General features: G+C 40.7%; 1 protein-coding gene across 1 annotated transcript in view; it reads right to left on the bottom strand.

Moving 5' to 3' along the window:
* TBC1D8B (TBC1 domain family member 8B) overlaps positions 1-16,295 on the bottom strand; it is a gene marked incomplete in the record, with an annotated part of 1,684,663 nt that overhangs the window by 171,712 nt on the left and 1,496,656 nt on the right. The window contains 1 exon segment of the mRNA XM_044057627.1: positions 3,685-3,925. Coding sequence (XP_043913562.1) covers positions 3,685-3,925 — 241 coding nt within the window.

Raw genomic sequence — 16,295 nt, 5'->3', positions numbered from 1 at the left:
AACTATACAATAGAAGGAGGAAGCTACTACATGATAGAGCAAAACCCCAAAAGGGAAGGCATCTCTGATCAGTATTAGCAAAAAACTACGGGCACTCATAAAATCGTCTAAGGCCAGCTTCGAGAGAAAAATTGCACAGGACACTAAGGATAATCACAAGGCTTTCTTTAGTTATGTTAGGAACCTGGGTGGGAATTCCCAGATATGCTCAGAATTAGTCCAAAATGACAAAAAATACACCGAGCCCACAGACATTGCCAACATCCTAGCTGACAGGTTCAGTGCAAACTTCTCCCCACCAAAATGGCAAATATCTATCCCAACAGAGTGCTGCCCCCCTGACATCTCAGATGCTCAGGTAACAGCCGCCCTCTCCAAAGCAAACAACACAGCATCAATGGGACCAGATGGTGTCCCGGGCTGCGTCCTACATGAACTCCAAGAAGAGCGAAACCCAAACATAAAACTACTGTTCAATCTTAGCCTTACTACAGGATATGTACCCAAAGAGTGGCGTACAGCAACAGTGGTCCCTCTCCACAAAGGTGGTGCCTCAACGGATCCTGGAAACTATCGCCCCATAAGCCTGACTAGCTTGGTCTGCAAAGCTATGGAAAGGATCATCATGGACCTCATAAATAAAGATATTGGGGACCTACAGACACTGGATCCTACCCAGTTTGGCTTTGTTAAGGGCAGATCCTGCCTCTTAAACCTGTTTGTTTTCTTTGAAACAGTCACCAAGGCCATTGACGAGGGGAAGGTGGTCCACACAGCCTACCTGGCCCTCGCAAAAGCCTTTGATACAATACCCCACTCGGGCATTATAGATAAGCTCACCAGCTTAAATATAAACCCCTATGTCACTAGATGGGTTGCAAACTGGCTCAAGGACAGAACCCACATGGTTAGAATTGCTGGAGCCATGTCAGACTCCAAACCAGTTGCAAGTGGCGTCCCACAAGGCTCAGTCCTGGGACCTCTCTTATTCGGTATATATTTCTCGGAGGTACAGGCCAACATGGAAGGACTGTGGCTGACGAAGTTCGCAGATGACTGCAAACTGGGTGCCATAATCAACTCTCCAGCCGACACAAGCATCCTCCAAAAGGGCCTCATAGAAACAGACAACTGGTGCCAGAGCCATGGCCTCAAGCTAAGCCAAAAGTGTATAGTCATCCCCTTTGGCAAAAACAAAGTGCCCACAAATTACCACATAGGTGGTAATCCATTAAGTACAGAAGAAGTCATTAGGGACCTGGGGACCCAAGTTGATAGCAATCTCTCATTTGACAACCACGTGGCCAAAGTGGTTAGAAAAACATTTTATATAGCCCACCTAATCATGAAGGGATTCACATCTAGATCAGGGAGGTCATCGTGCCTCTTTACTCATCCCTCATCAGGCCCATAATTGAGTACAATGCCCTTTTGGGATGTACCTTACCAGACACCTGCAGCAACTGGAAAGACCCCAAAAGTACCTCACCAAGAGGATCAAAGGGCTCAAACAGATGCCACATGCTGCCCGGTTAAAGAAACTCCAGCTCTACTCAGTGGCATACCGCCTGCTCAGAGGCGATCTGTGCCTGACGTATAAAGCCATGTCCAACCCAGAATTAATGGACATGCTGCACCTCAGAAAATCCAAATCCCATCGAGCTACGCTCGAGAGACTTGAACCTCAGCACTGAAATAAATAGGACATGCTGGAGGGACAGATTCATAACCCAGAGGCTCCCTTCACTCGAATAAAATCCCAGTCCAGGTTAGGCAGAGTCCCACATTGACTCTCTTCAAGAGGAATCTTGATGAGTGGATGTGAGATCGTAGGTTTACCCCGGCTATCACTTCTGTGTCACTGTTAGACAGAGGCACAGTATACTAACCTCAAAAAAAGGCATAGCAAAATTAATTTAAAATGGGTGGCGAAAGCCAAACACACTCTGGCTAGGCTTATAAATGCCCTAGGGCAGATAGCCTAGTATGAACCTATGTTAGTAAATTCCATAGAATACCAAGGACTAGACAGTCTGTATAGATGCATATTCTTCCACTCTCCCTAGACATCTCTGCAAAGGTTTTCTGCAACAAGCACTGGTACAAGGCACACCTACTTGAGAGTCACTGATTCCCACGGTTGAAACTACACTTTGCTGTTTTACACAGATTACTACTGTGGCAACTATGACTTATGACGCATGTTACTAACAACCACTTATAATGTACCTGTTTTGACAGCATTTAGATGGAATAAACAAACAGAAGTCAGTAATGTCTTTCTCATTTAACCCTGTTTGGTTCACTGTCATAGAATGTTGCAGTTTATCTTAGACCCAACACTTAAAGATCCCTTTCTTTTCTCTATGAACTCACTTTTAATTGATAATAAATGATGTATCACTAGAAAATTGAATTCATCCTATCATGGAAAGGGTGGTATTTTACCTGACAAAGGATACAAGCTAGGCTGCTTCCAGTTGCAGGCTAACCCAGACTGTCCTAACTAGATGCAGTTATAATTACTACATTATAATAGTTTAGAATTTTAATTTGACTGGTTGTCACATATTTATTAGTACTTGTTGCCACATCTAAACATGGCAAACAGCACCTACTTATCACATCACAGATACAATGATGTACTAATAGTGATACACAGCCAAGGACAAGTTTTATATAAAGTGCTTATATCAAATAGCCACTAGCCACATAGGACAGGAATACAGCACATCAGCTATAACCTACTAGTTACTAATAGGAGTAGATATGCAGAAGTATGGAAGACTAGACATATCCTATTGGATCTTCGATGAACAGCTTATGACATACATTTATAAACCAAGCTGTAACTAATTAACAATAATCTCGGTGTTAAAGCAGATAAATATTGCATATTACGTACAAACTGTATTCAGATCTTACAAAGCACATTTAAGAGTGAAAGCAGTCATCTGTTTTCAATAAAGAAGTTTTGACTTTTAAACTTGTTATAATTTCTTGATCACACTGAAGTCTCAGCTGAACTTACCCACAGTACATGGTTTTTTTTTCTGACTTTTTTTTTTTTTTTTGGATTCTCAGCCAGGGGCTTTACTGCTCACAAGTACCAGTCTTCCCTATAGTCTCTATTATACACATATATACGTGTGTGTGTGTGTGTGTGTGTGTATTATATATATATATATATATATATATATATGTGTGTGTGTATATCAACACACACATACATATTATATATAAACATATATATATATATATATATATATATATATATATATATATATATATATATATATATTCAACAAAACTAAGTAGACTGTGTGGATAAACAGGTGCTCTCACATATGAGAAAAAGTAAATGTAAAGAGCACTTAACCACGGCTGAATAAAACACTGATTTAATGAAATAAATACAAAGATGAGCACTTTCACAGCCAAGCTGCTTCCTCTACGTAACAGCAAACACAGAAAGAGACAGACAAAATACAGGGCAACTTTTTTCTCTTTACAGAAACATTTTGAAATTCTATCAAAATGCTTTTGATTCTAACCTTACTTTTAAACAAATAACCAGTGTTTTACTTTGGCTTTGTGTGCATCAGCTTTCATATAATGTGATTACTCAAAAATGCATTTTAACCTACTAACTAATATACATGAATAAAAAAAAAATCATCTTACCTAATGCACAACAGAACTCCTTAAAGTTGATGAGGTAGTCAGAGTTTTCATCCAACAGCCTGAATGTCCATAGTGCTAATGCGTCCTTATTTGCACAGTGAGACCAAGGACTCAGGAAATTGTACAACACTCTGAACTGCTGACAGTCTATCTGATACTGGTCCAAATATGGCTGACTAGGGTCATGGTGCTTTAGGGACGGACTATTCAAAGTCCAGTAGCAACTAAGGAAATGCTCCATCTAGAAAGGCAAGCCAACTTCACAATTAGTAATATGATCCTTAGTGTAAAACATTATATAATCATACATTATGCACTACAAACAGGGCTACCAATGAATAGAAAAGTGCAATACTGAGCTCATTTACTGTAAGGACATTTCAACCTATGTCACAAGTGCATCTAGTGATATATTCATCATAATAAGGTTAGGTATACTACAGATTAATGAAACAAATCAATGGAAAAGATTCATCTAACAAAGTTTTAAAATCTTACCAAGGTTGGAATCCCTCCCCAAAACTCTGACAGCCTGCAGAAATGTGGGTCACAACCTAATGTTAACCTAGAAAATGTTAATATTTAAAAAAAAAAAAAAACTTCTGAATTTATAACGGCAATCTGGGGGAAGGATGGCGGATATGGTGAGGAAAATGATCTGACAATCTGGATCTATAATTACTATCTGCATATAACTTTCATATCTGTGATTGGGATTTACGTTCCCAGCAACCTCAGGATACAGCATCATGCTTATCCTATTGGTTAGCTCTTCCATGTAAGCACAACTTAACGTAGGGTAGTTTAGGAGGAGGATTTAGAGACGCAATTCCTTTACAGTTGTCTGCTTGTAGAAAAGTATACAACAATCACAATCTGTCTGAAAGTTCGGGTGTATAGTAAAAGTCACTGGTCTAGCAGAAAGAACTCCAGGCTCAGAAGGTAAAGAACATACGTTTTTATTAACAGCATTTAACACAGTTTAAAATGCCAACTAAACACAGTCTTTACAGAAATGCTTTCTGTCGAGTTTGACTTGTCAGGGTTCAAGGAGAATATCTGTGATATACACGTACCATAAAATTAATACTTCAGAGCAGTTCCACACCTGTATCAAGTTTTCAGTTACCCAATTTATCTGTTTAAAGGGGACAGAAATTTGCGCATTTGTCCCAGCAGCCAACCATCTCAGAATGCATACTAAACCACTATTCAGTTACCAGTAAAAAGTGAGCAAAGGAAAAGGCACTGGAATGCTCAGGTTGTAACTGGTTTTAGTATACATAAAGGGCAATTTCTTTGAAAAAAAAGTAATAGAAAAATGACAAACCAGACTTGCAGGACTAAATTATTAGGCAAAACGAAAAAGATAAGACAAACACACTCCTTGTTAGAAATCTTTAAATGTTAAATATACCTCCAAGACACTGGTCTAGGAGTTCAGATACTTGTATTACAGAAATCAAAACTCAACAGTGAAAACAGCCTTCAAGCATCCATAGGATACAAATGATGTTCTGCTCTGTTAAAGCAACTAAATACTAACAAAGACAGGAAAGGGATCTGAACAATATTACATCAGTGGGAGGAGGCCTAGACAAAGGAAGCAGCAGCAGAAAAATTGATGAAATGCCTAACTGAGTATAATAACAGAACTCTGAACTTCTCTGGTAACCATTAAGAAACTACAGCCGTCACAGGCTGGAAATTAAAAACCTCGAATGACAAAGATGGTCACCATGGAAAAAAGATAAAATATATACTTCAACACTGGAAGGGTTCCGCCTTTAGGCAGGAATGGCTCAGCAACACAAAAAGGGGAAGAAGATGCATTGCTAAGAGTCACAGCATTGACCATGGCTATTCTAGAAACCACAAATAAAAATATTGTGGTGTGAAAAAGATGGACTTACGGAGGAAATGCCTCTGGTATCTTATAATACTCAAACAAGTAAAGGATAAAAGGTTTCCTCACAAGAAACTGACCTTAACCCAGAAAGGGTATGCTGAACAGAAGAAAACATTTGACTGGAAGAAATGGTGGCTAGGAAAAAGTAAACAGGATATCCTCTTTAGGCACTAAGAGGTGCACAAGGCTGGAGGAGCCCTAGACCAGTATGTCTAAGACATCCTAGGACTTGAGAAGGACAGATGCAATAAAAAGTTCTTAATAAGGCATAAAAAATGAAGTATAACATTAAAACCTAAAATACTATCAAAAGGAGACAAGTGACAGTGAGGCTACCATGCTGACTACAGGATTTCAATGTACAAACAATAAGACAGAAGAGACTTCTAAAAAAGAATGTACTGGTCTTGCGAGAAAGCCAGAGGGACAAAGAACCACTGAAACACAAATTACCTTACAATGGGGCAAGATAGCAAGCTGGTGACACTTCTCTGAAATGTAAGATATGGGGAACCTGTAACACATGTATGATTTGCACTGAAAAAGGATCCACCATAAGGCGAACTTAGTTAAAACAAAAAAGTGGTTAAAGCATCAGTCATTGCAAGGTAGGAGAAGGTGCTATCAGAGTTTGACTCTAATTAGGACCAGAGTCAGAACTTAATAAAGCAAGTTTCTAAACACTAGCAACTCCAATGGCTGCAGATGACTGAGACTGTGGTTGCTCTGACTGCTGGTGGAACCTATGCCATTTGTAGCCAGGAAAATATATGGAAGTACTAGTCTGTAGAGTTCCTGGGATGCTAAGAAACTGACAACAGGTATGAGAGACATGAACCTGAGCATCAAAAGATGTTTTGGCCTGATGACAAACATGGGCTGTTAGAAGAGAGAGAACATTCTGCGAATTGCAGAACAAACCTATTTTCAACTCCTGTTGAAATAAGAGGTAGGAAGGACAGGGTGGCAAGCTGCATTTTTGCAAAGTTTAATTCAAGAAATCATCTTAACTGTGATGCTTATGAAAAAAGAAAAGGAAGAGACGCAGTCAATATCGCCCAACTCCCAGCTGGAAGAAGAGACTGAAGGAAGCTCAAATTGTTGAGACATCCATGATGCCAGAAGAAATCTACAGTAAGCAAGTGGACAAAATTGCTTATTTTTTCATTAAATTTCATATCCGGAGCTAGTGGGCATCTGCATTTTTTTTATTTTGATGCTTTTACTGTTCTACAGTTTATTATTTTGGCTCAAGACATCCACAACTCATCTGCGTATTGAGGAATTCAGATGTTCATACTAGTATGGGTGTCACAGATGAAGAACAGAAAGCATGCCCACATAGTATTGCACTACAGCCCAAGGAAGTACACCAAGGGGTTGAAGAATAAAGAAATGACCACCATCAGAAGCTATTCTTCTTCTGTGGAGTACAAGGAGGGTCAGAGAGGTAAAACTGATCCTACACACACTTGAAGCCAATCCTTATTCTCCTGAGGGTGAAGAAAACTGAACATTCAAAACGGGTTGCTTTCCGACAAAAATCTAACTAAGGTTGGACTTCCAATATGGCTGCATATTGAGTAACATCTTAATTTCAGCTCTCCCAGTGGGAAAACAGAAACTCAGAAGAGAGCGCCAGTAAACTCGCATTTATGGGACAATTTCAGTAACTGTTTAGTAAGTGCACTTCCTTGATGCCAGCAAAAAAGAATTTCAGAGATCCTGAAAGAAAATCAATCACAAAATGTGAGGAAAAAACACTGACTAAGAAGAATTCTGCAGCTCCTCAGCAAAAAGCAGTGCAAGCTCCAGCTCTGGTGCAAGACATGACTTCCAGTAATCTAGAAAAAAATAAGCTAATTGTACACTCAGCTGATTAAACTAAACAAAACTACTGATGGAGTATATCAACTCTAACAAAAGGCTAGAAAATGGAAGAAGCTATAAACATATTCAGACGAAGTGATAATCTGAAGCGGGCAGCAACCCACAGAATCTGAATGTAGACCAATGCAGGAGTCAACCTTCTGAATGACAGCAGTAAAGTTCTGAGGACTGTATGTGCAGACGTCCTTTTATGGCTGACATTGTCAGAACATATGTGCGACTTCCCACGTACTTTCAGTAGCTAAAAGCTGTTGCATACTGGCGAGACGTTGGGCAGAAGACAACCCAAATGTAAAAAATACTGCAACATTGAATAGAATGACATAACTGCAAAAATCAGAGGTCAAAAATGAAGAAACGGTTGGCTGAATATGAGCCTGCTCAAGAAGAGATGTTTCAAAAATGAATTGAATTAGAGGACAGAACATGCAAGGAAAACCAGAGATTTTCTGCTGTACCAGATAAGCTAGATGAAACATTGTATTAATTTTATGAAAGCACAAATAAGCAACTGGACTGGGCACATTGTGTGTATGCTCCAAACTTGGCCATGAGAAAGCAACATAGTCCTTTAAGAGTAAAGATGCAATCCAACCAGCACAAGGAGTTGATTCTGACAAAACTGTGGCAGAAGGACAAAATACTAAAAGTGTGAGACAGTTGAGTGTTTGTGGAAAATGATTGCTCACTCTACACCAGGCAGAAGAGGAGTAAGTGTACTCCACTAATCAGAGAATGTTGAGTAGCAGGTGAGAGATTCAAGCTGCTGTATCCAGCTATATTCAAAATATTCTTTCCTGGAAGAACAAAATAATTTTTTGATGCAGAACATGCTAAGGAGGAAATACAAAGTTTGTCCAACAAAAAGTGTGCTCTGAAACAGGAGGAGATTCTGCTTCTTGTTCTTCTGGTAATAAAGACCACAGAGAGACTGCCACTGAAACCTTTTGCAATATTTCAACGGAAAATGCTTGAGAGACAGAAATAAGCACAAGAGTTGACTAGGAGAACTAACAGTGTACTGGAAATGAAGAGGAGACTGGATTTGGGAGGAGATAAACAGGAATAAACCCACCAAATGTGGGATTACAAAGCATTTATTATATTTGCAAAACATGACAGAACAAGAAAACCTGGAAATATTGGACTTTTTTGACTTTGTTAAACTTGTAGGGTACTCTAAAGCAATTGCCCTACTTCATGCCACTGATGTTTGGAAGAACACTTCAGAAAGGGGAAGAAGAAGAATGACAAAGTTAACTAAGTAAAACAAAATTTTGTTCTCAACAGTAGTATTTTTATAATGAATTATATATAACATGCATGCCATAAAGTACAGTTTTCTGAATTATTTTTCAAGTCTAATGGGTATACTAAAGTAAACAGGTGCCCCGGTTTCTTTTTTTCATTCTCTCTTTCTCCTTGTTCAATTTTAAAAAATGTAGGCATTGCGACATTAAAAAAGAAAAGTCTGGTGAAAAGAGCATAATACAAGAAAAAGGTGTGTGCTTTTTCTCATTCTTGCATAGGGTAATGACTGAATTAAGGGCCCTTGGCTTGATCTAGTAACAAGTTTTAAGAGAAAGCAAACAATTTTATTGATTTTTATTTAACATTTGATTACCCGGATAATCTGACTTGGAATGAAGACAATTTTCAGTGGAGGCCCGGGATGAAACGCTACAGACATGGGAGAAAACAGCAGCACCCACAGGAAACCAACACGAATGCAGGGAGGACATGCAGACTCTGCACAGAAGGCACCCCAGCTGAGAATCGAACTGGACAGCCTCTTACTGTGAGGCGACAACCCTACTTGCTGCACCACTGCACTTTTCCAAATAAATTAAAAAAGAACATCAGATATAATAAAACTTTCCTCTAGTAAATAAATACATGCTTACAGAAACCACTCTATATCTGGAAAAGCTGAAATATTATCTGACCTAAAAAAATCTGATGCTTACCACATCACAGCCTATAATGTGCATATACCCACTTTTCTAGTACATGAAGCACATATCCATATCAATTACATGTATGAATATGTCCCAGTTCATTCATTCAAAGACTTTCAGGGGAAACATTAGATCTGGAAATGCCCAGACAAGTCCTGACAAGTTAACAGGGAACCAAGAACAACTATGGTTCTCTATTCTCCCTGGCAAAAGATATCAAGGTGCTAAGAAATCACCTAATTTCATACTACTGTATATTTAACTACCTAATTACCATACTGCTCCAGTTTCCAACAAAGAAAGAAAAAAAAACAGGCATTAAAATAATCTGTTGTTCAAAAGCCTTTGAACAGTCTATCAGAGCACAGCTTTACTCCCATCCCTCATCATGTTTTCCATAATAAACATGTATTCAGATGGTAAAATGCATAGGGCCTGGTATATTCTGCATTACATTTTAGCCATAGAAGAAACAGTTACGTGGATCCACTTACCTTTGCACTGTGAAGGTGAAGTTGAAAATGCCGTCACTATAAAGTTGTCTGACATTTGTATTCTGTGGTATATTTGAAAAACAAAAACACTTCCTTCTGCGATGATGTGAGGTAGTTCTGCGATGATGTGAGGTAGTGCCAGTTGTGGCAGAGGGAGTAGGGGAGTGCATGTGCAACATATGCCAGCATATCTAGCTGGAGTTTTGTAAAGAACTATATGTCATTTGAATATCAAACTGATTTGTAGAGATACTTGTGTTAAAATAGATTTGTAAAGTTGCGTGCATTAAAAAAATGTAGAAGTAGTGAGCTCTGCTGGAGAGAAAAGAAATATGCATGTATGTCAGACTGTATTGTTGTAACTGATGAAATGTATATATTTTACCAGAAGATACTGGAAGTGAAGGGATTAAGCTCACCCCAGCTAACCTTAAGAAAAAACAGTCTGAAATTAAATGACTTGGTATAGGCCATAAAGATTTTATCTCACAGGTCTGAATGCAGCCAGTGACGCAATGTCTGTGAAAAGCCTGGGCTGGGATCCTGCTATATTGTTCTTGGTGGTGAATTAATTGCTAGCCTGGGGTGCCAGAGAATGGTTAGTATTTCTGCAGGTAGGGTGGAAATGTTGGAATTGTTTTACAGTTTCCAGACACTAACAAACTTTTGCTAAAGTTCAGTGTATTATGACACATCAGTGCCAGATCCTGGCTCAGTTTCTAGTGAGATGGAATTGTGGGAACCAGAGTCAGGTGACCAGATGTGATGTCAATCTGTAGCCAGCACTGAAATTGTATTTGAATACTAGTGAGAGATGTGAGGTGCACACTCTGCTTTTGGACCTGATGAGACACTTTCATCTTGCCTTGCTTTAGCAAGTAAAGTACAGTTGTGTACCTACCATAAATGTAGATGTTCGAGTGTATTCACTGTTGCAGTCATTACACTTGGGTTATCCTGCTGGCAGGCTACCCGCAGTCGGCCCGAATTCCAAAGTCTTGGTCCGGCGTCGGTTGCCGTCGCCTCTTCCCTGACGTCAGTGCGCCAGGGGTATAAAAGATGCAGCCAACGTCATTTTCTTCAGTTTTTCTTGCCCCAGATGTCAGGTGCCCTTCAAAAGGGTAGGCTAAAAATTTTGCAAATATAAATGCATGCACTAACATAAACATTACCTTCATCTACAAGCAAATACACCACATAGGTTGTAGAGAATAGAGAAGTACAGATAAGTCCCAGCAATGTAAGGGGGGATGGTGGGAGGGTAACCTGGACTGCAACAGTGAATACACACGAACATCTACATTTATGGTAGGTACACAACTGTACTATGTTCATCGTGTTTCACTGTTGCAGTCATTACACTTGGGTTGAATCCCAAAGCTGAGGTTGGGTGGCTGGGCCTAAATAGAATTAAGAGTGGCTATGAGGCCCTGCAGAACTGCAGTGGCGAAGCCTGCTCTGGATTTAGAGTAAAGAGGTAAGTAGTAGTGCATTGTAAAAGTGTGCACTGAAGTCCAAGTTGCAGCCTCCAAAATGTCCTTGGTTGGTACTCCTTTGAGAAAGGCTGCTGAAGTGGCTGCTGCTCTGGTTGAATGTGGCCTAATGCCCTTAGGCACTGATTTGCCATGTTGTGAATAGCAGAAATGAATGCAGAAGTCTCCCCCCCTTATTCTGTGGGTTTGGATAAAAAGGAAGGCAAATTAATGGTTTGGTTAAGAGCCACGCTGGACACTACCTTAGGCATAAATGTTGGGTTTGTCCTCAGAGAAACCCTGTCCGAATGGAAAATTGTAAAAGGTTCACAGCCATTAGTGCCTGTAACTATTGCTGAAGTTATAGCTAGGAGAAGAGCTGTTTTCCATGATAAGAATTTTATCTCAGCTGTATTGGCTGGCTCAAAAGGAGGCAGTGTGAGCTTTTCCAAGACAAAATTGAGGTCCCATGCAGGTACTGGCGCTCTCCTTGGAGGCCTTATATTTTTGGCCCCTCTGAGGTACTGCCTTAGCAGTGGATGTGAAAAAATAGGTGGGTCCATATTGTAATGAGCTGAAATGGCAGAGGCATGGATCTTAATTGATGAAAAGGATAGGCCTTTGTCCAGCATCTCAGTTAGGTATTCTAAAATCTGAGGAATATTTGGTACAAGCATGTCAATTCCTTGTGCCTGGTTCCAAGCACAGAATCTCGTCCATTTTTCTGCGTAAGACCTTGTCTGACCTTTAGGAGTACCTTAGGAAGGAGAGGCAGTGGAGGAAAGGCATACACTGTACGGGTTTTCCAACTGAATGATAGAGCATCTAATTTCCATGTTTGCTTGTGATAAGTCCTTGTGCAGAATCTCTGTAGTTGGCAGTTGTGAGGGGAGGCCAATAGATCTATGTCTGGGCAACCCCATTTCCTTGTTATAATGCTGAATATTTGTGGATCTCGTTTCCACTCGTGAGGATCCATGAGATTTCTGCTTAGTTCGTCTGACAGAGTATTTCTCTTTCCTGGCAGGAATTGTGCTTGCAGGTGTACTTGATAAGTCAATGCTGTGTTCCACAAAGTCATGGCTTGTCTGCAGAGGGGGTAGAAATGTGTGCCTCCCTGCTTGTTTATGTACCACATGACAGTAGTATTGTCCGTCTATCAGCAGTTGTCCTGGATGAAGTAGATCCTTGAAGGGTGTCAGGGCATTCTGAACAGCTAGCATCTCTTTTTGATTGATATGAAGATGCATTTGGCTTGCGGGCCATGTTCCCTGAATATATTTTCCTGCTATGTGGGCCCCCCAGGCATAATCTGATGCATCTGTTGTTAGTGTCTGCCTGACAGTGGTAGAGTGAATAGCTGTCCCTTGTTGTGGTGACAGGCCTGTGCCCACCATCGAAACTCCTGTTGCAGGCAGGGAATGAGGGTAATTAATGTTTCCAGGCTGTGGCAATGTTGAGTCCAAACACTTTTTAGATACCATTGTAGTTTCTTCATATGCAGTCTTGCATATGGAATTAGTAGAATACAAGATGCCATAAAGCCCAAAGCCTGCAGAATTTTTCTTGCAGATAACTGGGTCGTTGTTGCCAACATTTCGAAGCAAGAAGTCAGTTGTCTTTGTTTGTCTGGCGTGAGATAAGCCATCTGGGCAGTTGTATTTAAGCTTGCACCCAGGAATATTATCTCTTGAGATGGTACTAATTTTGATTTCTTTTCACTTACCTTGTACCCTAGGCAAATTAATAATCTTTTTACAAACGCCAGATGCTTCAGTAGAATGTCTTTGTTCTCTGCTTGAATAAGGCAATCGTCCAAGTAAGGGTATATTTGAATCCCCCTTTGTCTGCAGAAAGCAATTACTGATGGCAGGCATTTTGTGAAGACCCTGGGCGCAGTAGATAAGCCAAAGGGCAGTGCAGAGAATTGGTAGTGCATTGAGCCAGCTATGAATCTGAGGTATCGTCTGCAAGATTGTCTGATTGGGACATACAGGTATGCCTCTTTTAGGTCCAAAGTTACAAGCCAAGCCTTTTTGCCCAGCATGGGCAGAAGCTGCTGCAGAGTTAACATTTTGAATTTTGGAACATTGAGAAAAGTGTTTAGAATAGACAGGTCCAGTACTGGTTTCCAGGCTTTGTCCTTCCTGGGTACCAGGAATAGTCTTGAGTAAAATCCTTGTCCCTGCTCTTGCTGTGGTACTGGCTGAATGGCCAGTATTCTTAAACTTGATCAAATTTCAGGTTAGTTTTTGGACAGGCTAGTTTTTAGGAACATTTTTGGTTTGTTGATTTATGTAAACACATTTTTAAACACAAAATAATGTAACATTTTGTTAAAACTTGTTTTTAAGATTTTTAAATATGTGGTGATGAATCATGTTATATTGGAAGCTATGATATTGCTTTAAGGATTTTAATTGTTGCTTAATTGAGTAATTTATGGGTTTATTTAACTTGGTTGAGAAAGGTTATGATTTTTGTTCTGAGGAAGTCTCTGTAGTGGACAGGAAAGCACTTAACTGTTTGTGGAATAAAGTCGGTGTCCTTTGGAGTGCTCACATTCTTCTGGTTATTCTGTGATGTACTGGCTGAATGGCCCTCATGTCCATGAGGGATGAAACTTGCTTTTGTGCCTCTGCCCACTGATTGTGTGGCAGGTCTGGCATACCTTTTGCCTTTGGCAGGGTGTGAACGTGGAACCTGTAGCCTGGGGACACTATATTCAAGACCCATTTGTCCTGGGTGATTATGCTCCAATTTTGTGAAAAAAGTGCTAGTTTTCCCCCTAAGGGGGGGGGGGGGGGGTGCCAAAACATAAGTGCTTGGTATTGGCAGAGGAAAGTCATTGTGACTGTTTCCTATATGGCTGTGATTTGTCTTCTCCGCTTTTGGAGGTAGAAGCACCCCATTTGTTTAGGCCTGTATGAGCCTTGGGGCTGGGATCTGCCTCTAGGGCGTCTGTATCTGCCTCTTTGTGGCCTGTCTGACACTGGAAAGGACCAATTCTTTGAAGGCCAGTTCCTGCTAAAGCTGGGTGGCTGTACCTGTAAGAAATCCTTAACTGTCTGCATAGATTTCACTTTATCCTCCATTTTCTTCAACACCCCTTCTGCCTTAACACCAAACAAAGTATCCTGCTGTAAAGGAGCATCCAATAATTTTGCTTTAACATGATCAGGCAGATTTTGTTCCTTTAACCAAGTATGCCTTCTAATGACAGTACCCATAACAGCGGCCCTGCAAGAGGCCTCCAGTGAATCAAAACCACATTGCAAAGTATGCTTTCCTACTTGTTCAGCTGCATGCAATAACTCCTGCATTTCCTTGCTATCTGGTCAATCAGAATTTGTCAACATTTTCTGTTTTAGCAGTGACATTAAATATTGCTGATATTTAAGCATATGAAACTGACAATTTAAGGCCCTCACAGCCAAGGTAGCAGAAGTGTAAACTTTTTTCCCTCATCTGTCCACTGCCCTTGAATCCCTATCAGAGGGGACAGGGTTTTTTTTGCAGTGGAAGCCTTGACCCCTTTGGGACCCTGAGATACAGTTTCTGGGTCAGCAGCAGGGTTTTTATATAAAAATTTATGGGAATCTGGAACCCTGTAGTATCTGTCTGGCTTAACCAGTGCAGGGGGTAAAGAGTCAGGAGACAGGCCGGACTCTGAAAACACATCATCTACTATGTCTAGAACAGGTGAAATAGCAAGATGGCTGTACTGAGGTAGTAAATGAAAGTCTTTGAGCCTTTTCTTAGATTCTGAGTAATCTTGGCTCTCCCAGTGAAAGTGCTCCCTCATGGTATGCAGGGTTTCCCCAAAAGAATAATCCTCAGGAGGAGAGGCTGAAGGAATAGACTCTAGCATCCGAATCCTCATAGGGAGGAAGGGAGTATCCCTGTTCAGAAGAGGGGTCAAAGGAAATGGAAACCTGATCTGAAGATTCATATTCTGTCTCTTGCCTAGGCCTCTTATTAGGAGGAGGATGGGAACCCCTGATCAAAGTAATTAGGTCTTCGGCCATTTTAAGCATCTGTTTTTTAGGCATGGAAGTCTGTGCAGGAGAATTCCGTACTTGTTTCTTTGTCTTTAGAGCTGCTTTAGTCTTTGCCTTTGAAGCTGAGGTTAGCTTTACATATAACTGTGTAGGTCTGAAAACACCCTCAGAAGTCGATGCCTGCTCAGTGGCTCTAGACACATCTGATGGAATATGTGGCTCTGAGGTAGCGGGCGTCAGGGGCTGCGAAAGCGCCTCACTGAGAACCGGTGAAACAGCGATTGGCCTAGCGGAAGCCTCATCGGTTTTGGACCTCGGATGCCTGTCCTTTTCCTTGCGTTTTTTATATACTCCGGTCGTCGGCTGTTCCGACAGCATTATATAATTAAATCTTCGGCCAAAGTAATGAAAGGCGAAAACGTACAGACGCTTAATAGTGCGTTGGTTAAATCTAGCACAAAACCGACAGCTAGCAATGTCGTGGTCAGGGCCTAGGCAAGGAATACAGTAAGAATGAAAATCTTTATGAGGTATTTGCTTCCCACAAGAAATACAATTGTTAAGTTTTTCTGACATCGGTCTGGAGCAAGAAAAAAGTTTCCCCAACGGGGTACTTAACTTTAATGAACACTTCGGATCTGAAAATCGATTTTGAAAATCTCAGGAGTCGGCCGACCAACACTTGCAAACTACTTTTGCTTCGGGCACCGCACAGCAAGAAGACTGGAGAAAATGGTGTCGGCTGCATCTTTTATACCCCTGGCGCATTGACATCAGAAAAGAGGTGACAGCAACCGATGCCGGACCAAGACTTTGGAATTCGGGCCGACTGCAGGTAGCCTGCCAGCAGGATAACCCAAGTGTAATGACTGCAACAGTGAAACACG

This window comes from Protopterus annectens, chromosome 15.part0, assembly GCF_019279795.1.
Source record: "Protopterus annectens isolate FY-2018-M chromosome 15.part0, PAN1.0, whole genome shotgun sequence".
Taxonomy (NCBI): Eukaryota; Metazoa; Chordata; order Ceratodontiformes; family Protopteridae; genus Protopterus; species Protopterus annectens.
This window is presented reverse-complemented; position numbering and strand designations above follow the sequence as displayed.